The sequence below is a fragment of the Toxorhynchites rutilus genome, chromosome 3, assembly GCF_029784135.1.
Source record: "Toxorhynchites rutilus septentrionalis strain SRP chromosome 3, ASM2978413v1, whole genome shotgun sequence".
Lineage (NCBI taxonomy): Eukaryota > Metazoa > Arthropoda > Insecta > Diptera > Culicidae > Toxorhynchites > Toxorhynchites rutilus.
In genome coordinates, this window is record NC_073746.1 from 220,611,783 (window position 1) to 220,636,424 (window position 24,642).

Sequence of the window (24,642 nt, forward strand, 5' to 3'; positions counted from 1 at the left end):
AATCACAACTTATGTAATAAAGAAATGATAAGTAGCGAAGATAGTATTTTTATTGCTTTGTTTTTGTCGGTAATTGGACCTGTCCTTCAACAGATTTAGTTTTTTTTTATTCTAAACAGATGTTAAATTAGCACTTTACCGGTCGGCTGTGCAAGCGTGTGGAAGCAAACAGATAAGGACATGCGTACTTCCACATCGTATCATAGGAAGAGAATCTTTTTTTTCAAATTGCATCGAATTAGTATTCAAATTGCCAAGGAGACTGAAAAGAACGTAACACCATTTGATGGAGACGGGTGTCGAATTAAAATTTGGCCATCTCCATTTGGAGATTTAAAGTATGCAAAGTAGTTCAAATGACCAATGTCTTTACACTCACAACGTTTCACTGCAATTTGAGATGGTCCGGATTGGTTCATTGAAAATGTGCACCAAAACATTCTACTGAAGAGTTGAATTTCGAAACATTCTTAAATAAAATTCAGATTATGAACATGCGAAATGAATAAAATAATTTCGTAGTCCTACGTCAAAAATACGTTTTTTTTCAATTAAATTCATGCCAAAATACATACCCTTTTTTCACAAAATGCTATTGAAAAACATTGGGACTGAGTGTTTGCGTATGCGTAGGCAAAGTTTCATTGAAATTAAAAATAGGCAACTGAATTTTTCCGGCTATTCTACCAAAAAGAACATGTTGCACTATATTGTTCACAATCCATCCATCAGTTCATCACCATCGATTTTACCAATTTTCGGAACGAATAGATCAGTTAATATTACACGATAGCACTCGCTTTTCACAGTAAGATTGCGACCCTATTTGAGAAAGTACGACTCGTAGATACCATCATACCTAAAAAAACATAAAATCGTGAGTTTCTATGACTGATAATCATGAATTACGGCAGTTTTTTCATGGATATAGCTGATAGAAATGTACCTTATCCGGAAACACAATCCGATGAAATTTGGGATAGCTTCCAATCTTTTCCAAAGCAAAATCTGCACACTCTTACAAAGATTAGACTGTAGGCAAATGACTCCTCATCATCTCAATTAGGATGCAGTGCATTTCCGATTGACTAGATAACTTTCGATGAACAATCGTTGTCTACAATCGTAAACATTGATCCTCGTCGTGCAAATCGCATACCTTCAAGCTTCATCTATCTGCATGTCGTAAGTACCGCATTGACGAAGCGCAAAGTGCATTTTGGATCAGCAACCGTTAAGCAGCTTTGACCTTCGAGACTAACACGCCAATCGAACTAATTGTCCGAGAAACGCACGGAAAATATTGGTACATATTTTCAATCGATTCGATGAGCGAGGGTATTTATGAGTCGAAATGAACGATAATTTTATAAATAATTGTAAAAACATGTCTGGTTTACAAAAATGGGTGCATAATTGTATTTTTCTCATGCCAAAAATCAGAATTTTAACGCAGAAATGCATCAATAAATGCTCTAGTAAATAGATAAGCATGCATTCGGTTGATTACACAAAATTTTAACGCGATAGCGGTTATCAATATCATCGCCGCTCAAGAGGTAAACCCCGATTCCTTATCAACGTCTGATAATAAAAAAAATCCGAAGAAGATAAGTGATACTGGTAGCCGGACGATGTGTTGGACATGTAAGCAGGCAACTTCAACAAAAAAGAACAAATTAAATCAAATTTCATTCCGTGTCAGAAACCGGAATACAGATGGTACACTTCCAGTAGCATTCTTTCGGAGATGGTTCATTTCTTTTTAAATTGACATCAACACGACGCCAGCGCCGAAAGAAGAACTAACTTCGCTGCCCATCAGCTGGTTATCGGGCAATAATAAGCCTGATGTTGATGGACGGATTCATATGCTTAAGGTGGCCGGCGTTCTTCTTCATAACTTCGCCTTCGATGCTTCTATAAAGTGGCTTAGCGCGCGGCTGTTCCGTTTCAGTTGCGGCTGCGTTATCGAGGGATTCGGACGTTTGAGAAAGTTAGAAACCCTTTCTAAGAGTGAGTGTTGAAATCTTCAATCATATTCAGAGTGGTCCAAAAACCTATAATGTATTGTGTGTGTGCGCACTGCTACCAACGGGAACACAACCGATAGACGGAGAGAGTACTCCTGTCCGGAGTTTTTTTCACCCTTGCGTATCAAGTCTGTGTACCGGCCGTGAATAAATCTTGTTCGATAACCAGTTCAGCGCAACGGGATTTGGAGGATGCAAGAAAGTGTTAGTGCACAGTGGACCTTGACTCTGAAGACTGTTCTAACGGCTTCATGAATATTGCAGCGATTTCCTTAGTTTGTTTTGAATAATTCATTGTTGGGATTATATTTGTTTTCTGAAGCGCCAGCGTGATTTTATTCTGTTGAAATAAAATTGAAGTCGATTACAAATAGTGACATGATTTGCAGGAAACTATGAGTTACACAACACTGCATTAGTAGAATTTCATTCTAACGAACAAACAAGAGGTGTGTGTGCAGTGGACCATGGGGGAAACACTTTTTCAAGGTGATTTCAGAAAACAAATACAAAAGGCAAAAATCTGTGCGTTGGTGTTTATGGTTTAGAAAACCGAACGAGCTCCGAATGTGTTGATCTATGACACGATGACCCTTGGTAGAAAGCACAGCCGTTTTGGAGAAGGGAATGTGTCTCTTCCTAAGAAAGACACAAAATTATTCAAAAATCTAAAACGCCACTCTTCATGGAAACACAGCTTAGATTTCGTTACTTTCCGATCAATTAGTGCGCAGATGAAATTTAGTTTGAACAAACGATTACTTATAATGACTCTTTATGAAGGCTTACTTTACTTGCAATTTGGAATAGTACTAAAAAGTTACAATTCGTGCTCCATCTGTAGAATCGTTAATGTCATAATGATTCTACAGAAGGAACACGAATTCTAATTTTGTTATCCTACTCCTGATTGCAAGCAAAGCAAGGCTTCTTGAAGACTCATAATAAATAATTATTTGTTCAAATTAAATTTCAACTTGATATGGATCAAAAAGTGACGAAGTCTAAGCTAAGTGAAGTGTTTTTAGAATTTACTTGTTAAGGTAAAATATTGTAGTGAAGTCTAGAAACAAACGCTTTTAGTTTCTCAGTCAAACTTATGAAATTCAGAAAAAAAGATTAGGCTGTCAAAAAAGTCCTGCGGTTTTTTTTTTGAATTTTCATTTGTTCATAAAATTAGTTACAATCATCTGTTTTAAGTCAAATATGCGCCGTTTTGTTCGATGACTTGTTCCCAACGAGATGCCAACTTCATAATACCCCTGTTATAGAAGCTCGCTTCCTTATTGGCAAAAAACTCGGATAGCCAATTTTCACAGGCCTCTTTTGTGGCTAACTTCTGACTACCTAGCTCGTTCGCCATGGACAAAAACAGGTGGTAGTCACTTGGGGCAAGGTCCGGACTATACGGCGGATGCAAAAGAACCTCCCATCCGAGCTCCCGGAGCTTCTGGCGCGTCACCAAAGAAGTGTGTGGCCTGGCGTTGTCCTGATGGAAGACAATGCGGCCTCTGTTTATCAAAGATGGCCTCTTCTTCATGAGTGCTACCTTCAAGCGGTCCAGTTGTTGGCAGTACAGGTCCGAATTGAGCGTTTGGCCATAGGGAAGCAGCTCATAATAGATTGTTCCTTGACAATCCCACCAAACACACAGCAGAACCTTCCTGGCCGTTAATGAGGACTTGGCCACCGTCTGAGCTGCTTCAGCGGGCTTCGACCACGACTGTTTGCGCTTCACGTTGTCGTAAGTGACCCACTTTTCATCGCCAGTCACCATCCGCTTCAGAAACGGGTCGATTTTGTTGCGATTCAGCAGCGATTCACATGCGTCGATACGGTCAAAGATGTTTTTTGCGTCAACGTGTGTGGCACCCATACATCGAGCTTCTTTGTGAATCCAAGCTTCTTCAAATGGTTAATAACGGTTTGATGACTTATCCCCAGCTCTTGGCCGATGCTACGGCTGCTACTATGCCGGTCTTTCTCGGCTAATTCAGCAATTTTATCGCAATTTTCGACGACAGGCCTTCCGGAGCGTGGCGCATCTTCGACGACCTCTACACCAGAACGAAAACGTTGAAACCATCGTTGTGCGGTGGAAATGGAAACTGTATCGGGTCAATAAACTGCACAAATTTTATTGGCAGCTTGAGATGCATTTTTGCCTTTGTCATAGTAGTACTGTAAAATATGTCGGATTTTCTCTTTATTTTGCTCCATATTTGCGACACTATAACTCACGAACGACTTAACCAAACAAAACACTGTCAAGAACTATATTATAGCGCGCAAAAATACCTTTACAACAAGCTATAGTATGACTCGATACAATGAATACAACTAGAACTACGCGCTTACAACGAGCCTAACTTTGATTCATCTCCTTGTGAAAAGTTCGTGATTTGCGACGCGGTCACATTTGAAATCTAGAACCTATCGATCAATTATTGCAATGGATAATGAGAAAAATTCGTATGGAAATTGTCTTCAAATTAAATATATGCAGTCTGATGACTGTTCATCTCACACGCTAGCTAGTAAAGCCTTGTTTAGAGTTCCCGTGAACGTGAACTTGAACAGGTGGTGGAATAGTACGATCATTTCACGGTAAACTAAATTGCGAACAAACTGCTCAAAAAATCGGGGTGAATAGAATGATTTTGTTCGCATTCACGTTCATATTAAAAGTTCGGCAGTGAACGTGAAGTAAATAAACATCGATCTTCAATAAAGTAATTCGGATAAAATATACAGTTGTTCACGAGTCAACCCGAAGATACGAAGTATTTCAACCCCCGCAGAGATCCGATTGAATGAAATTGCATCTATATCTAAATTTTCATTGAAAACTTGAGAATTGCTAAACATATCCTTTTACAGTGCACTGTGAACATGAACGGGGAAATATTTTGACGTCTATATTCACCACTGTTTTCACGTTCACGTTCACCGAAGTCGGTGAACTACGGTGAGTTCACCAACATCTCGATTCCACGGTGGAAATTCAGAATCGTTGTGAAATATTGAATTAATCCACTTTTATCAATATGAATTGTGTTTAAACATGTTTTTCAATTAAAAAATGTTTATTCCTATCTTTTCAAGACGTGTTCGCGTTTCGCGTTTTATATATGGACTGATGAATTATTAACAAAAAAAGGGTTTGTCCGCGTTCACGTTCACGGGAACTCTAAACCTACCATAAGATGGTATCTCTATTAATAATTCACGCAGTGGAATAATGATAAAATGTTTTTCTCTTCAGTTGCTTGGCATCTTCGCATCGCATCATCATACGCATCTCCATTAAATACTGAAGAAAGAGTGAATACTTATGCAACAAACACATAAAACCTGATAAGCTTATCAAGATAATATTTGTGTAAATAGTAGAATAACATTTATCCCGAGCACCGACTTTTATATTTGTTGCAAGTTGCAAGCACATCAGTTTAATGACAACGGAGAGATTTGTTTTACTTACATGATGATAAAAATGAAATTACGCGCTAGATAACCGAGTCACTATCACCTCGACAGTGCGATTACTACTTGACGTTTGCCATTTCTAAGTAAGCAACAAAATGAAGAACGTGATCTGATACCTGAAACGAATCAAGAAGAAACCATTTAAGATTAGGATGTATGGAACGGAAACACTGAATACAATTTGAAGAGAAATTATTTTATATATATAAATGTCAGCTCAATCAATCAATCTGATTTCTCCTATTCTGAAACATCATAATCGTGCGAAAATGCGGTGTTTGCTGATTTTATTTCGTCTCGTCTCCCAAAATCGTATGCACCAATAACCTCCCGAATTTATAATTAGTTCTCAGTTGAAAGTTGTTGATAGCTTTGAAGCAACTTGAAACACAAGACGACCGTCATAGTCCTATCACATTGTGAACGTGTTCTTTTTCCTATGCATTTTGCTTCTATGATTCTTCTGTACAAGTTTTAAGCCATCATCTTTTTCGATTAAACCTTCTACCTGCAACGTCGAACCATACGTGAACCTGCAACATCGAACTTCATTCGTGGTGTATGGATGTGTTTCAAAAGGTACCATACAATTAGAGATTATTAGTTATTACATGTTTTGTCATCTCGATTTATTACATTAAATGAGCCTAAAAATAACAGAAAATGACATGACTCTCAAATATTGGTAAGCATTTGTATAATATACTAGCTGACCCGGTAAACATCGTCCCACCCAAAATTTGTTTTTTGTTTTCAAACATTCACATTTTCAGTCCAATCGCAGAACTGTTCATTGATTGATCTTCTAATCGACCCTGTTGAATTTACCTTTTACTTTAAACTTCCTAGTACTTCTACCAAAACTTATCATTATAATATCAGATTATTTTAAGACACAATTCTCGTTCAAGATTTTTCAACCACTTGCAAATAACATGTTTCTCCGTTACATGGAATAAATGTTTGATACAGAAAACATGATAGAATAAAGACAGACCCCTTCCCTCTTCTCCCCTTAGAGAGGGGGGGGGGGGGGAGTGTCTATTCACCACAGAAACATTTCGTGCCCCCTAAAATCCTCACATGGAGTGTATAACCACCGTGAAAACATTTATTGCGCCCTAAAACCACCATATATCTAATTTGGTTTCGTTTGCTTGATTAATTCTCGAGTAATGTAGAAATTTGTGTTTCATTTGTATGGCAGCCCCCCTAAGAAAGGGGGAAGGAGTATCTAACCACCATAGAGTGATTTCTTGCACCCTAAAACCTTCACATGTTAAATTTGGTTTCGTTTGCTTGATTAATTTTCGAGTAATGCAAAAATTTGTGTTTCATTTGTATGACAGTCCCCCCTTAGAGAGGGGGGTGGAGTGTCTAACCAACATAGAAACATTTATTGCATCCTAAAACCATACCATACATACCAAATTTCGTTTCATTTGCTTGATTAATTCTCGATTAATGTAGAAATTTGTGTTCAAAACTTTCTCAGTTAATTCGCATAACTAAACTCTCGCCTATGAGAAAGACCATTTGGAAAAGCTTACTTGCCGAAAGTATGGCTCAGTATAAGCTTTTATTTCAACGCTATTTTAACGAACTAACTATTGGAAAAATCATAATTTTATATATTCCAATAGATTGTTAGGAAGTGGTCCCGTGGCCGAGTGGTTAGCGTCAAAACCTAACATGCCGGGGGTTCGGGTTCGATTCCCGTTCTGGTCGGGGAAATTTTTCTTCAAAGAAATTTCCTCTGACTTGCACTGTGGTCACGCGTATTCTAGAGCTTGCCACTCAGAATGCATTCAAGGCGTGTTATTTGGCATAGAAATCTCAACTAAGTACTAATGAAAATGACGCAAGTAATACTACGTTGAGACGGCGGAGTTCCTCTAGGAACGTTAGTGCCATATAAGAAGAAGAAGAATAGATTGTTAGGAAGCGTCCATGTCGATTAGTGCGACAATATCGTAAACCCATCAAGAAGTTACTGAGCAACAAGCGTCAAAATTGGACGTTTTCATGCCGATGTTTGGTTGTTCAATATGTTGAGTAAAAAGGCTGTATTTGGCACTTATTGAGTATAACTTGTCTTCGGTGCCGTGAGACTGGGTTGCTATCGAACCTGAGTAAAATATTTTTAAGTGTGTTTAACGACGTGGAAATATCGAAATAAAGTTGAAATATCCGAGGACAAAATTTTATGTATGTATGTAAATCTTGGATCAGACAAATTAGTAGCCCAATAATACTAAAATTCTCGCTTCAGAGACAAGAGAAAAAATAATCCGTCTTTCTTCGTCTCAACGGAGTGATTCTGAGAAGACTGTTCATTTCAGCAATTCCGGTAGTATGTGAGCTGATTTTTTTCTGAAGCAGGACAGGTTGGCAGCGAAAGACGGAGTCGTATACGTAAATCAAATATGCCGCTTGTGTGAAAAGTGGTTTAAGCGATTCTGAATCAATGATTTTGATTTGGATGGTTAAGAACATGCCTTACATACATAGAGAAAGACACCGAAAAAATCCAAGACACACAATTGGAAGCACCTATCGCCTAAAACTATTACTGATGGACAATATCCCTACGTTTGAACACCGCTCTGAATACAAAATGACTGGAATGGGAGAATAGACACAACAAAATAATTCTACACCATGACAACGCCAAACCACATATGCATCTGTCAAGAACTAACCAGAAAGAGTGAACTGAGAAGTTCTAATACTAATACATCCGTCATATCCCCTAGACATTGCTCCTTCAAATTACTATGGGTGTGGGTTAGATGCCATGAACCAAAAATTGGATTAACAACTAAATCACTTCAAAATAACCAAATTTCCACCAGCGTGGAATCCGTGTATTCCCCGAAACATGGGCCAAACTTGTGGCTTCCGGTAGAATATACTTTAAATAAACTATTAGTAAGTTTTATGTGTCAAATGGAAGCGGGTTACATCTGTGGTATACTCGCAAGGTTGACGTAGGACTATCGTTGATTTAGTGATCATTTGGTTGAAGTTAAATCTGGATCCATACTGAATGAATGAATAAATGAATATTTGGGGGACTTCGAAAACGAGAGCTTTGCGTTGGAGGCACAAGTATTTATGCATCCAATATTGAATACGAAAATATTCTACTGATGGCGAAGAATAATCCTAAGAAGCTTTCCTGTTAATTGGACTTGATTGAAAAATCACAAAACGAAATCCATTTGATCGCAGTATTACATGAATAGAAAACATTGAAATAAACTCTTTCGCTTGAATGTATTTTTCGATTCCAAGGGGAACTGGCAGATTATTTTTTCAGCAACGATGACATCTTTCCGGATTCTTCTCGCTACTGAATAACAACCAAACAAAAAGAGTTGCGCGCGTGTATGTGTGTGTGTGGCGGCTGCTCCGATGCCTCAAGCGACACGATCACTCTCCTCCTGATGGATTCCCTTCTGGCCTAAGGTGCACAAACAGGCTCTTGATGGCACCGTTCATCAGCGCTTTCATCATGAACGAAGTTAGCTTCACCACAACAGCGACAACGTGCTCCAATCGCTGTTCAATTATAACTGAGTGGATTTCCGAGCGGCGCTCGCTTATATACCGATTGGTGATTTCAATAGCCTGTTTTGAGAGCAATTTTAAGACTATTGAAACAAGATTTTGGATCTAAAAGTAACAAGTATATAACGCATAGAAATTTTATCTTCCGAATGAAGTGTTCTCGGTCTCCGACATAACGCTCTTGTTTTCGAAGCTTTGATTTTACACCCCGGTATTAAATGATAGACGTAGTCCTACGTCGAAAAGACGAGTGGGTATTGTTGGGGACATTACCGGAGAGACGTCGAACTACACCAAGGGTTGTCGATTGAAATATATTGTTTTGTTTTCATTCGTTCGAATATTTCAAATTGTCATCGGCGTTGATGTTGTTGGTTCATAACTTTGGTGCTGGATTCGGTTTTCGTTAAACTGACAAGTAAATTGTAAAAAATTACACTTCATTCTCACTATCATTTTCTCTCCTTTTTCTTCTTGGTTTATTGGAGCTTTGTACTTAAATACATCGGTGATGTTCTAGTAATGAATACCAAATTGTGATTGCTGCTTAAAATTGAGCTATACGCGGAGAAGTTATGCCCCTCGCTCGGTGCTGACGTGAATCAACTCTGCAATCAGAATAGAGGAACAGCGAACACAATGCATTCCACAGACACTTCAACTGCTCGGCGCGAGCAATCTGCACAGGAGCATTGTCTCCGAAATAACTCTTAGCTACAACACACCGAGTTGACGGCGCCAGTGGTTGTGTGGTTAGCGTAACAGCCTCACAATCCGATCGGCCTGGGTTCAATCCCAGCTGGCGTCGTTGGGATTTTCTGAGGCGAAAAATCTCTGGTTACGTCTTCCTTCGGAGGGGAAGTAAAAGAAGTTGGCCCGGCTCATGAGTTGTTGAGTCTGATAGGTAGGAACAGGTGGAGTCGCCTCCCTGTTGTCGGTGATTGGCACTAAAGTGGCGGAAATAGGCCGACGAAAAATAAGCGAAGATAAAAAAAAAAAAAAAAAAAAACACACCGAGTTAGTTAATTGTTTATAGAGACTGGTCGCTTGGTTGTTTGTTTTCAAGAGGCTTTTTACTTTGCAGTTCATTCGCCTCTCTTATTTTCGGATTAATTGACCGGGCATTTAAATCTTCTCTCTCTTGATGCAAATCAGATGCGAGAAATATCTTATTTCATTTCACAGAATACATCCACTGCGTTGTGCGAGCAATCGGCACAGCAGCCTTATTTCCAAATTAAATCTTAGCTTTGACAAACGGTGTTAGCTGATCGCTATACAGAGTGTTAAGAATTTTTGAATTGATTGACTGGCCATTTATTCTATTTATTTTCACTTTCTCGATGCAACGTGATACCGAAGAAAGAAACCAAACAATGTGAGCTAACACCCGAATTGCATGGAATAATGCTACTCATTGGATTGTAAAGGGATGCGAGCGAGTAAAATCGGAAAAACCTATCTACTTCATGCGTTCCATTGTTTCCATGCTTTGATATTTCCATTATAGATGTATTAGGCAAAATTTTCCGTTTATTACCTTCGAATTGGTGTGTTTGGAATAAAAAATCCATTAGTTGAGGAAATCAATTGAAAGGGTAGACGCAATCTTAGGTCAAAATCCATACTTGTGTGACTTGTATACTTGTACACCTAATATATTAGAGAAAACATAGTAGAAACTCACATTTCCTTTGCATAAACTATTGTTGTGAGCTTAATTTTTTTATGTTTTTTTTTACATATTTTTACATATCGGAAAATAAACTACTTAATAAAAAATGTAATTGAGAACCGTTTAAATGATCAAATTGGATGAAACGAACACATGGCTCTGAGTTGCTCACTGAAATGAATCGCTTTACCCATCTCCACTTGAGACTATCCTCTGATATTGATTATTGACTTATATAAGAAGCGTTACCATACACGCAATATTTTGATTTCATATTTGATACGAAAATAAAAAGAAATATAGTTCTGGAAATATCGAGTTCTTTTTAATGAAACGGGAAAATATTCAATTAGTATGCGTCGTATGATACAGAAAATAAATCGAAGGCGTAGTCTGGTAGGTGAGGTGTCTATCATTTCCAGTTTTAGTAATTGATAATTCAATTGTCGACTCATTTATATTGTAAACAACTTATAAATAATCGCTGGTCATCACACGAAAACACTTACCATCTTTCCTTCAAGTGTGAGCTTATACTCAATGAAAACGTAAACAGCAGTGTGTACAGGTACTTCCCGTTTCGTATTATATAAATTCTGGCTTCAATAGCCTAGCAAACTTAGAGTGAAAACAATACTCAAACAATAAGGATTAGCTCACCGAAGCTCGCCTCAAATGAATCCACATTGAATAACTAATACTCCATTGAACCATTTTAGATCAAACCGGCAAACGCACCGGCCATTCGCCATGGAGGCACTGCTCAACAGCCAGTGCGCGGCACAAAGCCTTGGGCCCGCTAATCAGCTTTTTGCGATGCTCATCCAGACCATTATGGCGGCCCAGTGCAGTATTTCATCGCCCGATATGTGGCCCAAGGATTATGGACCGACGGCACTGGAGCAAGGTCTGGAGGAATACGATTTTGTTATTGTTGGGGCTGGATCGGCGGGATCTGTGGTGGCCAATCGGCTGTCCGAGAATCCAGACTGGAAAATCTTACTCCTCGAGGCTGGTGGGGATCCTCCTATAGAATCTGAGGTGAGTGTGGTTTTTTTCGTCGGTCGTAGTTAGAGATGTGCACCAAATTCACCAAATTGTCACTAACAAATTACCATCATTTTCGCACTTTCCATGGTCATAACGCCATAACACGATCGCTTCAATAATGGTGCTGGTGGTTACATTTTACATTCACATTTTTAAGATTTGCATTCATGGAATAACTTACTAGCTATAGTAAGCAAATAAAAATACGCGAGTAGTTATGTCGATCAACTATTGTGATAAGGCGTGACTCAATGCATGTATGCGGTGGTATACCAAATTATAAGCAGCGGCCGATCAGAATCGATTCAGAGTGTCTCGGATTTTGAAGAAGATAAATGACGAATAAACACAGCTCACATCTTTTGAATGAATCGCATCGAAACCTAACCAACCTCATGTGTCATCCGTTGTGAATAACAACATCGTTGTCGCAGTTCTGTCACTTATAATGTAGGTTATTCTGCAAATTGAATATATTTTCTAGTTGGTGCCCATGTTCTTCCATCTACAAAACTCATCCGTCGACTGGGCGTACACCATTGAGCGGTCTAAACTGGCATGCAAGAGTATGCCGAATGGATGTTTTTGGCCAAGGGGAAAACTACTTGGAGGTTCGGGTGGAATCAACGTTATGGTGTACATCAGGGGAAACAGACGTGATTATGACCAGTGGGAGCAGCTCGGGAATACAGGATGGGGCTGGAAAAATGTGGTGGAGTATTTCAAAAAGTCGGAAAACAATTTGGATCCCTTGGTGGCCAACTCAAACGGAGGGAAGTTCCATGGTAAAGGAGGATATCTCACTGTTGATACGTTCAATACGGACAGTCCTCTGGTTGCGCAAGTAATTGAAGGAGCAAAGGAAGTCGGGTACGATGAGGTGATAGATATGAATGCTGAACAACATATTGGATTCAACCGCCTGCAAGGAACTATAGTGAATGGAACGCGCTGTAGTCCAGCGAAGGCCTTTCTGGCGTCTATCAAAGACCGACCTAATTTGCATGTCATGAAACACGCAACCGCTTCGAAGGTTATTTTCGGCTCAGATAATACAGTAAGTGGGGTCAAGTTCCTGCTTAATGAAAAGACAGAATTATATGCGAAGGTACGGAAGGAGGTAGTACTTTCGGGTGGCGCCTTAAACACTCCGCAACTTATGTTGTTATCGGGTATTGGACCGGAGAAAGATTTGAGGAAACATAACATCCGAACCATTTCGAATTTGAGAGTTGGTAGAAACCTACAGGATCACAATGTGGTGCCCATATACTACAAAGTGTACGCGTCTACTGCAACACGATTCGATATCAAAACGGAATTCGTCGATCACATGTATGACTTCTTGATGAAGCGGACAGGTCCTCTGTCCAACCATGGTCTGTCTGGGTTGACCGGTTTTGTGAACACCGTGAACGCGACGGATAAGTTCCCGGACATTCAGTATCATTATTTCATGGGAAGGAAGGGTTCCGGTCGAACTGAACAAATCGTTTCGCTGATTGGCTATGAAGAGGCTGTCATGAAGTCGTTGCTGACCGCCGAAGAGCAAGCGGATTTGATTGGGGTATACGTCGTTCTCATGAATCCGAAGTCCTGGGGGAAGTTGAAGCTCCGATCGACAGACCCCCTGGATAAACCCTACATAGACGCCGGATATCTCTACCACGGGGATGACGTAAAATCGATGATCGGTGGCATTCGCATTCAACAGAAAATCATGACTTCTTCGGCGATGAAGAGTGCTGAACCCGAGTTGGTACGTGTCAACATTCCAGGTTGTGCCAGCATCGCTTATGATTCGGATCAATACTGGGAATGTTACGTGCGCCACATGGCTACGACTCTGTATCATCAAGCTGGAACGGCGAAAATGGGCCCCGATTCGGACCGTAAGGCTGTTGTAGATCCGAGACTTAGCGTTCGAGGTGTCAAGGGTCTGCGGGTTGTGGACGCCAGCATAATGCCCGCTGTAATCAGTGGAAACACCAATGCCCCGGTCATGATGATTGCCGAGAAGGCATCTGATATGATTAAGGAAGATCATGGATATTTTGCTGAGTCGGTGAGCGTGGGTAAAGATGAGTTGTGAACACATTTTAGTCTGTACATACGAACTGTCTACTCCATTTTGATGATATGAATAAATATTTGGGTTGATGTTTTTGTTTTGATTTATGTGTTTTTTTTCCGTTCGGGCGTTACACACATTAGAGTGAGTGATATACAATTGCACACAGGGATATTGTTTTCTAGTCAAACAACAGATGAAACTAACACGCAATGTTTTGTTCAGTTTGTAGAGATGATTTACGAGCTGCAACGCACAAGCGTTGATTGGGAATATAACGCCAAGCGGTCCAGAAGTCATAGTCTCAGTAGTTTGAATGGAGCTAGCTGGCCAAGAGGACTCGCCCTTGGTGGATCCGGAACAATTAATGGAATGAAATACATGAGAGGTAACAAAGGTGATTACGATCGCTGGGAGCAGCTGGGAAACCCTGGTTGGGGTTGGGATAATGTTTTGGAGTATTTTAAACGATCTGAGAATAATCAAGCTGTTCGGTTGGTTCAATCGGAAAATGGCAAATGGCACAGTAGAGGCGGATATTTGAGCGTAGATTATTACGATATGAGTGATCCAACCAATAGATTGCTAATGAAGGCCGCTAAACAGATGGGCTTTAAGAGGTTGTCTGATTCCAATGCCGCTCAGTATGTGGGCTATGGCCGATCGCAGTTTACAATTGTTAACGCAACTCGTTGTAGTCCTGCAAAAGCGTTCCTAAGCTCAATAAAGGATCGTAAAAATTTACATGTTATCAAACATGCATTCGCTACTAGCATATCCTTCGCAGCGGACGATAAAACAGCGAGAGGAATCAATTTCATTCTTCGAAATCAATACTCAATGAGAGCTCTAGCCTCCAAAGAGGTAATAATATCTGCGGGAGCTGTCAACACACCTAAACTATTGATGCTTTCTGGAATCGGAAGGAAGCATGACATTGTTCCATTGAGAATACCTCTGCGGGCAGATTTGAATGTTGGCGGAAATCTTCAGGACCATGTAGCTGTGCCACTATTTTTCAAATTCAACAAATCATTCCAAAGATTCATTCATCTGAACCTCGAAAAAGTTTTGAATCTGTTTGAGTTCATCTTCAAGAATCCGAATCAGCCCCTAACCAATCATGATGTTTCGAGTGTCATTATTTACATGAACACTTTGAACGCAACGAGTCCATATCCGGACGTGCAGGTTGAACATTATCAATTCATAAAGGGAGGCGATTCTTCGATCGTCGTCACGGAAGCTTTTGGGTATGATCAAGACATCGTACGATCGATTCACCAGGCAGAGCTGGAAGCGAATGTGGTAATGGTTCGAATCAACGTCCTGAATCCAAAATCGAGAGGCCGAATTACCCTGCGAAGCAACGATCCCTACGCAGATCCTGGAATCGAGGCGGGTTATTTCAGCGTGTATGATGATTTGAGGACACTTGTTCGGGCTGTGAGAATTGAGCAACAAATGCTCAACACAGAGTCGTTCCGACAGAATGAAGCGGAACTTCATCGGCTTAGTATTCCTGCTTGTAAGTTCATTGAGTACGATACCGATGAGTACTGGGAGTGTTACATTAGACATCTTTCGATTACCTTGTACCATCCGGCGGGAACGGCCAAAATGGGACTGGATGACGATCCCACAGCGGTGGTAGATTCGCGATTGAGGGTTAGACAGGTGAACCGTTTGAGAGTCATTGACGCTAGCATAATGCCATACATAGTGAGTGGGAATTTGAACGCACCGACGATAATGATCGGTGAGAAGGGTAGTGATCTTGTGAGAGAAGACCACGGATTTTAGGGAAATCGTCACATATACATACACATACAAATGGTTAATTGAGCACTTGAGCACTTGAATACGGAAAGGGGAGGTTGGGAAACAAGTTAGGTTTCTAATGAAGAGCTGTCATTCTAGATCGCAGGATTCCAGGCTAGCATGGTGCGAACAGAAGTTGATTGGCAGTACACTGCCGAGCGATCGGATAGATCGAGTCTCAGTATAGTGAATGGAACGTATTGGCCGAGAGGGAAGATGTTGGGTGGAACAGGTGCGATGAATGGTATGCAGTATATTCGTGGCAATCGGGGGGATTACGACGAGTGGGAGAAACTGGGTAATCCGGGTTGGGGATGGGACGAGGTGTTAGAATATTTCATCAAGTCCGAAGATAACAAAGATTCCGAAATTGTGAACGGGTATGACGGGAAATACCATGGCGTAGGAGGATACATGAGTATTGAAATCTATAAAGACTCCAATTCGTACAATGAAGTTCTTCTAAAGGCTACGGCCGAAGCTGGATTCAAACAGTTGCTAGATGTCAATGCGGTAGATCATATAGGATACGCAAAAGTGCAATATAACATAGAAGGAGCAACAAGATATACTTCCGCCAAGGCCTTTTTGTGTTCCGTTCAAGATCGGCCGAATCTACACGTTATGAAGAATACGCTGGCAGTATCGCTGCATTATGATTCCGGAAACAGTGTCCATGGCGTGAACATGATAGTTCAGAATCAGTTTTCTCTGAGAGCTTTAGCCAAGAAAGAAGTCATCATTTCGGCGGGTTCGATAAATACTGCTCAACTTCTGATGTTGTCAGGAATAGGGAGACGTGAAGATTTGATGCCGCATAAAATACCTCTACGGATGGAATCGAACGTTGGGGGTAACCTGCAAGATCACGTATATGTTCCTTTGTTTTTCGGGTTCAAGCGACAAATTTCCGACGGTTACGGAACTGAACGCGCGCTAGTTAATCTGTTTGAATTCACTTTGCTCAATAGGAGTCAACCTGTTTTCCTCGATCGAATAGACAACGTATTGGGTTTCGTTAACACAAAAAGTAAAAACGCAGCGTTCCCAGATATCCAATATTTGAACATGTTCTTTGCCAAAGGAGATTTGAACGCACTCAGATTTTTCAACGATACTGGTTACAATACATTAGTGCTAAATTCCCTCAGAGATCATCTGCGCCAACAAGACATAGCCGTTGTATTTGTCATCGGAATTGATCCTAAATCTCGCGGAAGAATTCGTCTCACTTCTGCTAATCCGTATCACCATCCATCAATTATGACTGGATATTTCGGTGAGACTGACGACATAACCATCATACGCTATGGAATCCGTATCCAACAGGATCTATTCGAAACCAACACGTTTCAAAACTTGGGAGCAGAACTGTTAAAACTGAATCTACCGGAATGTTATTTACTGGAATATGACTCGGATGATTACTGGGAGTGTTATGCGAGACACATGAGTACTACCCTCTATCACCCGGTGGGAACGGCTAAGATGGGTCCCGAGACGGATCCGGAAGCGGTGGTTGATTCTCGGTTGAAGGTTTATGGAATCGATCGGTTGAGAGTAGTGGACGCCAGCATAATGCCAACGATTACTAGCGGGAATACCAACGCCCCTACCGTGATGATAGCTGAAAAAGGTTCAGATTTGATTAAGAATGATTATCTCTGACGGTAGAGACGTGTAGACTGTTGTATAAATACCTGGTATAGTCGTAAGTTCTGTCAGTGAGCTAGCTATTACTGCCAGCAGAGAAATTTGAAGCAAAAAAAAGTAACATTGCGGTCGTGTATTGTTTTGTCCCTCCTTGACTCCCACCAGGTTTCGCGTCCCATTTATTCAGTTCTCTAGCAACGATGAAGTTCGGTCTGTACGAGAAGCGTGTGACAACTGTCGTGTTGTTCGAGTGCGGAAAGACAATCTACGATCTTTCCTCCTCCTTCTCTAAAGGTCTTCTGGATCAGTTTTGCTTCGTTTCACCTCTACAAAACTAAAGATCAACAAGGGCACCACGAATGTACTGATCACGCGTACCTTATTCCCCGCGTTAACCCTCCTGTACTCGCGTGCAAAATCATAACACGTATACTCGCGCACGGTGTCACAGACTGAAAATTGAACTTCTCTGTAATGTTGCCATTGTGTATTTTTCAGTCTTTATTGGCATTTATTTGAAGAAGAGAGTATGACTGGATGATAAAACTCCAAAAAATATGTTTTCTTCATCTTTATTATGTTTTAATAGTCATCTAATTCAGCATCCTCAAAACAGAGTAATTTTTTATACTCCAACACAAATAACGAAATTCGAATTTTTCACTGTTATTAATTAAAAGTAAGCGACTGAATATAATTTATGGAAGTATAAAGAGCTATAAAACACCATAAAATCGCATTGATCGATTGTGGTTTCATTGGAGTAAGAATCAGAACATAGCATAACTGCATGCTCGAAACAAACATATTTTTTACATTTCATGCAGTTGTTGCGTATCGAAAAGAAGAATATATAACGACATTCTAGATAATTACCAGATGATAAAGGTTCTGGAATATAAAGTTTGCATATTTCTAATATTCTTTGTTTCTGTATTCTTGGTAAAATAAGAACTAATGCCTTTTTTTAGATGGGGCATGAAAAGATTATATAAAAGGATTTCTAGGAACTTCCTTTCCTTTTTCTTGTTTTCTTGTCGATATTGTCCATTGTAAAAAATATCCCCGAAACTGTAATTGTTAAAAATTACCATAAGCCACCGAATAGTTTATAGTTTACTGTTTACAATTCTTCCACAAGTGAAATTCTTTCAAAAGTGTGTGTATATATATGACCATTATATTTAGCGAATAACTATACGAAAGTCAAACATTTATATTTTGCTTTTGAATGTATGAATCTAACGACAAATATATCGACGAATAGTTAATATATGGATCCGTTCAATCCAGCTACAAAAGGGACTGAAATCAAATGAGAATAGTCAGGTAATGATCTTATGCATTATATGCAATAAATATTCCACGCCACTAACATAAATTTATACATTTCATTCCACTGTTTGTAAATCGCTTGTCCAACTATGGCAGCGTCGATTCCATGCGTATTTTCCTTGCATCATTCCTGCTTTTCTGTGAGGAAGTTGGATTGTTCGCAGTGAGCAGAAACATTGGCGATTATGATGCTGCTTAGTATTTTGAACATACTCGATAGGCACCTTATTGGTCTGTAGTTTGATGGGTTCAATGTATTGCTGTCTTTCGGGAGGAGGTAGGTGACATCACGAGTGAAGAATTCAGCAAGATTGCGTGGGTCACATACTTGTGGGAGCACTCAGATATCTTTGGATGTAATGAGGTATGCTTCTTGTGCCAGTAGATCTGAACACGACCGGTGTTCGGTATTGCCCAATTCCTCAGGTAGCGCGAGGCTTCACGGACATCATTCTCTCCGACGATAATAGCTAGCATATCTCCAATTTCACCACAACTCTTCTCCTCCCGTCTTAATCACATTAGCTCGTCGCAATTTTGTGGGGTCTCCCAAATACCAGCCCAGAAGTTCGTCACATCGCTAATAACTGGCGAATCTTCGTTGTAGTCGGCCTTCTCGTTGATAATGTGTTCGTAGACTGCTTTCCCGTTATCTCTGAACATACGTACGCTGCGCTTGGGTTTAATTTTCATCAGCGCGCGCTCATAACAAACACGTATTCTCTCTTGGTACGAGTTGTAAAAATTTCATAACCCTCCTATACTCTCGCATACGATCTGATAGACCGAGAATCAATGAGGTGGCTGAGTTATTAAAACTGAATGAAGTTAAAGAAAAAAAAATATTTACCGGAGTTTTTCCGTCCAATTATATCTTTTTCTTTAAATAAATACCAATAACGCCTAAAAATACACTATAGCAATATGAAAGAGCCACTTACAGTCTGTGAATATACGAGCTACGATTTTGCGCGCGAATACAAGAGAGATAAACACGAGAGCACCGATGAACACAGCGCAGAATTCAGATACATCTTTTTTCACTTGTGTGATGCGCGCCTCATTTTACACACACACATCAAATTCTAGCGCCCGCTTTGTCTTTATTCGTTCTGAGCAAAGCATGAAAACAAAAGCGCACTCCCATACCAACCGTATATGCTTGTGTGAAGAAAAATAACTCAACAGAGAAAGCAAACCAGGCTCAAGCACGGTGTAAAACAGGTATGAAAATATGGCGCAAATCACGGCGCAAAAACGGGGCTAACAAAAAAACATTCGATCTGTTTTTCGGAGCGTACTCATTCGCCAGAGCCCATGTGTATACAAGGAGTGAGAGCTCAACTGAGTAAAAAAAACTTGTTACACATCATCACCGCGTTGCATACTGAAGACTGATTGTGAGTGTTGGAGGACGACCGCTCATGTCCGTCTCCGAAGCAGATTTAATAGGCACGGACTGCGAATCTGTTTATTTCCTGTGTCCACGCGATCCGTCGCCTAGTGATACCCACAACTGTGGACGACTATCGTCTGGCAGTCGTAACACGTCTCGTAGATCTTGTGACCCGTGAATCCTACTCTAGGAGAGTTATAGCGCTCTGACTCGCTCGCTCGTTTCAAAGCGTACCATAAGTCGTATTTTGCGGGGAGATTTACAACTTGGTGAGTACAGGCGATATGTGAGTAATTTGTTGAAACCCGGATTGATACCAATACGACTGGAATAACGCATAAAAAACTCCTAAAACAGTTCAAAAACGTGGCTAGCAGCAAACCTATCAGACTTCATATCCGTAAATGATTCCTATCCGGTAGCCCAGGGCTTAATCCATTAGATTATTCACTTTTGACCAAGTAGGAGGAGCGTTGATGTAACCGTTCCCATCGAAATTTGCACCCGTTGGAAAATTCTATCAAGAAGGTAGCCCGTGAACTTCCATTTACAATAATCCGTGCAGCGATTATTGACTGGCCCAAGCGTTTACGGCTCTGCGTGAAAGAGAGGCGACCATTTCGGACAATTTAGTCAAAACTGGTAATTTTAGATATGTTTATACCCTCAAATAAAAATGTTTGCTTTATATCTAATCTTGATCTAAAGTTATGAATTTTCAAAAGTCTGACAGAAGTTATGGCTATACTAAGTATGGGAAGATGATAGTGAAAGTATTGATAGTTAATGAACCTCTTTCTATTTAAATACCTTGTAAATGATATGAATACTGATGTTGTTGTAAATAAACTGACCCCCTCGTAGACTAGCCTTGTGGTTTACTATCTTTCACATGAAACCATTTGCCGTTTTTCTAGATTCCGGATACGTTTTTCGCTATACTTAAGACGGAAGCCGACTGGTCGTTTTACAGCGAACCATCGGAAAAGGCCAGCAAAAGTTCAGCCCAAGGAAGTTTCTGGCCCCGGGGTAAAATGCTGGGAGGATGCGGGGCATTGAATGCGATGTTGTACGTTCGGGGTAATCCTAGGGACTACGATCAATGGGAGCAACTTGGGAACGCCGGTTGGGGATTTGATGCTGTGCTGGAATATTTCAAAAAGTCGGAGAATAACATGGACCCCGATATAGCGGATGCATTCCAGGGGAAGTACCATGGCAAGGGTGGATATTTGAATGTGCAACGATTTCCAACCGAAAATGCTATGATTCCTGTAATGAAAAATGCAGTAAAACAATTGGGGTTCAAAGAGCTGAATGACATAAACGGTGACGAGCATATCGGTTATGGTCTGATGCAAGGGACAATCGTCAACGGGACACGTTGCAGTCCCGCGAAGGCATTCTTGAATCCTATCAAAGATAGACCGAATTTGCACATCATTAAACACGCGAGGGTCACCAACTTGGAACAAGATGATAATGGGAAATATAATACCGTCAATTTCTATATAAACGATAAGAAAATGACGGTTAAAGCCAGTAAAGAAATAGTCCTGTCTGCAGGAGCGATTAACACGCCACAATTAATGATGCTCTCGGGAATAGGGCCACGATCACTGCTTGAATCGAACGGAATAAAAGTAACGGCCGATCTGAGCGTTGGAGCGAATCTTCAGGATCACATAATCGTACCTGTTTTGTTCAAACTGAACAAATCTACAGCGGAACTCTACAACACCGAACAAGAGTATGTGAAAAATCTCAACCGGTACATTCAAGATCGGTCCGGGCCGTTGGCTTCCCACGGCATAACCTCTCTAGCAGCGTTCCTGAATACTGTGAATGCAACCGACAAATACCCCGATGTTCAGTTACACTTTTTCGATTTCCCCAAAGGTTCCAAGAAATCAATTTTGTACACCGATAAGGTGGGATACAACGAGGAGGTATGCAAATCTTTCTACGATGCCACCGAGGAGGCTTATATCATAATGGTGTTTATTACCCTACTGAACCCCAAATCGAAAGGATCTATCGAAATCGTCTCGCCGGATACGAGTCAATACCTACCGCCAAAGATTACAACAGGCTACCTGGAGGAAGCCGAGGATATTGGTACGATAATTCGAGCTGTGCGTGTGCTGCAGCAGTTGATCGAGACCCCTGAGCTGCAAGGTAACGAAGCCGAGTTGCATCGAATGCAGATCACCGGCTGCAGTGATTTGAAATATGATGAAGATGAATACTGGGAATGCTATGTCCGGCATATGACACTAACTTTGTACCACCCGGTTGGAACCGCTAGGATGGGTCCAGATGATGATCCGGCAGCAGTGGTTGATTCTAGACTGAAAGTAAGAAAGGTCGACGGTTTGCGTGTGGTTGATGGGAGTATTATGCCGATTATCGTCTCGGGAAATACTAACGCACCCATCATGATGATAGGAGAGAAGGTGTCCGATATGATAAAAGAAGACTGGAAAGCAAACGTAGACGTTCACACTGAATTGTAAAAGAGAATCTCGGTTTGTATTCGTTGTTTGTTGAAGTTGAAAATTTAATTAATAATTTACTCAAATAAAAATACATGTTTTCCTTAGCAAGTATTGAGTTTATTTTATTATGTTTCTGTTTCCGTGTGCTTTGGCCGTCAACGCCGTCATTTCGTATATTCATCCACAGGTTCATCACGTCTCATTAACCCCATCGTATTCTAGAAATGTTCCAACGAGTGATCCTTAAGATAAAAGCGCATAAGATTTTCGTTAACCAGCCATATTTTGTTCACGCAGATCCCACTAATGATGATGCATCTTATGAACAGTTCTCACGTTTGGGATTATTATGCCGAAAAAAGTACCACCGCAAGTAAGGCCTACAAGAAGGGCAGCTACTGGCCACGGGGGAAAATGTTGGGTGGATGCAGCAGCAATAATGCGATGCTGTATGTGCGAGGCAACAGTCGCGATTACGATCGCTGGGAAGAGCTTGGTAATCCAACGTGGGGTTGGAACGGCGTTCTGTCCTATTTCAAAAAGTCCGAAGATAACAGGGCATATCATATTCAGCAGGAAAAGGGCGCTTTCCATGGCACTGGTGGACCACTGAAGGTCAATTCCTTCATGTCGAATGACCTAACGAAGCTGCTTATCACCGAGGCGGCTGCTGAGCTTGGGTTGGCAGAGATTATGGATGTGAACAGCGATGAATTCATTGGATATTGTGTCATACAGGGTACGATACACAATGGTAGACGATGTAGCACGGCAAAAGCATTTTTGAATCCGATCAAAGATAGAGAGAATCTTCACATTATCAAACATGCACATGTCACCAAAATTAACGTTGACGATGGTTTGGCCAGAGGCGTTACATTCGATATTGGAGACAAGAAAAATATCAAAGTGGAGGTCACGAAAGAGGTGGTGCTGTCCGCTGGAGCATTAAATTCACCTCAAATATTGAAGCTCTCCGGGATAGGGGCAGCAGATGAATTGCAAAATTTCAATATTCCACTAGTGAAAAATACTCCATCAATAGGAGAAAATCTTCAGGATCATGTCATAGTGCCTCTAGTATTGTCCCTACACAAATCTCGCCCTATGTCGTTAGATTTGGATGAGTTTTTAGACAATATATACTCATATGCCCGGTACGGCATGGGAATTTTCGGTTCGATGGGAGCAACTGATTTGATTGCTTTTGTCAACACCCAAAGCAGTTCGGCAAGATTCCCTGATATCCAGTATCACCATTTCCTGTATAAGAAAAATATACCCGACTTTCGAGCAATAATAGAAAAATTCGGAAGGGAAGATTATATTAACGCTCAAATGATTGAAACAAACAAGAAAAGCGAAATTCTGGAAGTTTTTGTCACACTGCTTAATCCCAAATCGGTGGGAAACGTCGAATTGCGAAGCGCCGATCCGTACGACCCACCCACGATTAACGCAAACTATCTGGACGATCATCGTGATGTTGCTACACTGATCCGAGGAATCAGATTTTTCCGTAAAATGCTCCAAACCCAAACCTTTAAGTCTCACGAGATTGAGGAAGTACGCCTCAGCATCCCTGAGTGTGATAAACTAGAGTACGAATCCGACAGCTATTGGGAGTGCTACGTGAGATACATGTCGACCACGCTTTACCACCCGGTGGGAACGGTGAAGATGGGTCCAGAAGATGACCCCACGGCCGTGGTGAGTCCGAGGCTTAAAATGCACGGAATGGAGGGGTTGCGTGTGATTGATGCCAGTATTATGCCGAACATTGTGAGTGGAAATACAAATGCCCCAGCTATTATGATTGGTGAAAAGGGTGCCGATTTTATCAAAGAGGATCATCAAGAGAGGCTGGTTCAGGACGAACACAATGAACTATGAACAGAAGGTAAATTGTACAAAAAAATAAACCAAAGTTGATTATCCCAACCTAGCTATTTGTTATCGTGCGAAAATATTCTAATAAAAATGATTTAGTGCAATGAAGACTGGAACCCGTTTTTTGTTTATATCCAGCACATGACAACAACCTGAAA

The 24,642-nt window shown here is 40.7% G+C and overlaps 4 protein-coding genes across 8 annotated transcripts in view; 3 read left to right on the forward strand and 1 right to left on the reverse strand.

The window, feature by feature from the left end:
* The window catches only part of LOC129780364 (flotillin-2), a 384,914-nt gene that overhangs the window by 92,160 nt on the left and 268,112 nt on the right, over positions 1-24,642 (reverse strand). The window contains exon 1 of one of the 2 annotated variants that reach the window (XM_055788550.1): positions 5,518-5,537. The exons of the other annotated variant lie outside the window; for it this stretch is intronic. The gene's annotated coding sequence lies outside the window, so the exon portion shown is untranslated. Of the gene's footprint in view, positions 1-5,517; positions 5,538-24,642 lie in introns of those variants that run through there. 2 annotated transcript variants of the gene reach the window in all.
* On the forward strand, positions 1,860-24,600 carry LOC129780353 (glucose dehydrogenase [FAD, quinone]). 4 transcript variants are annotated; one of them, XM_055788525.1, is made up of 4 exons: positions 2,211-2,237; positions 11,295-11,338; positions 11,490-11,811; positions 22,892-24,600. In XM_055788525.1, exons 1-4 carry the CDS (start codon positions 2,226-2,228, stop codon positions 24,485-24,487), a joined length of 1,974 nt encoding a protein of 657 aa, XP_055644500.1. In that variant the 5' UTR covers positions 2,211-2,225; the 3' UTR covers positions 24,488-24,600. The 4 variants fall into 4 exon arrangements, with proteins under 4 accessions (XP_055644501.1, XP_055644500.1, XP_055644499.1 ...); XM_055788524.1 differs by lacking the exon at positions 22,892-24,600 and adding an exon at positions 21,014-22,702; XM_055788523.1 differs by lacking the exon at positions 22,892-24,600 and adding an exon at positions 12,305-13,994.
* LOC129780362 (glucose dehydrogenase [FAD, quinone]-like) lies at positions 14,126-15,841 on the forward strand. The gene has a single exon (XM_055788546.1). It carries the CDS (start codon positions 14,126-14,128, stop codon positions 15,692-15,694), a length of 1,569 nt encoding a protein of 522 aa, XP_055644521.1. The 3' UTR covers positions 15,695-15,841.
* Positions 15,689-20,964, forward strand: LOC129780363 (glucose dehydrogenase [FAD, quinone]-like). The gene has a single exon (XM_055788547.1). The coding sequence runs from the start codon at positions 15,833-15,835 to the stop codon at positions 17,378-17,380; it is 1,548 nt and encodes a 515-aa protein (XP_055644522.1). The 5' UTR covers positions 15,689-15,832; the 3' UTR covers positions 17,381-20,964.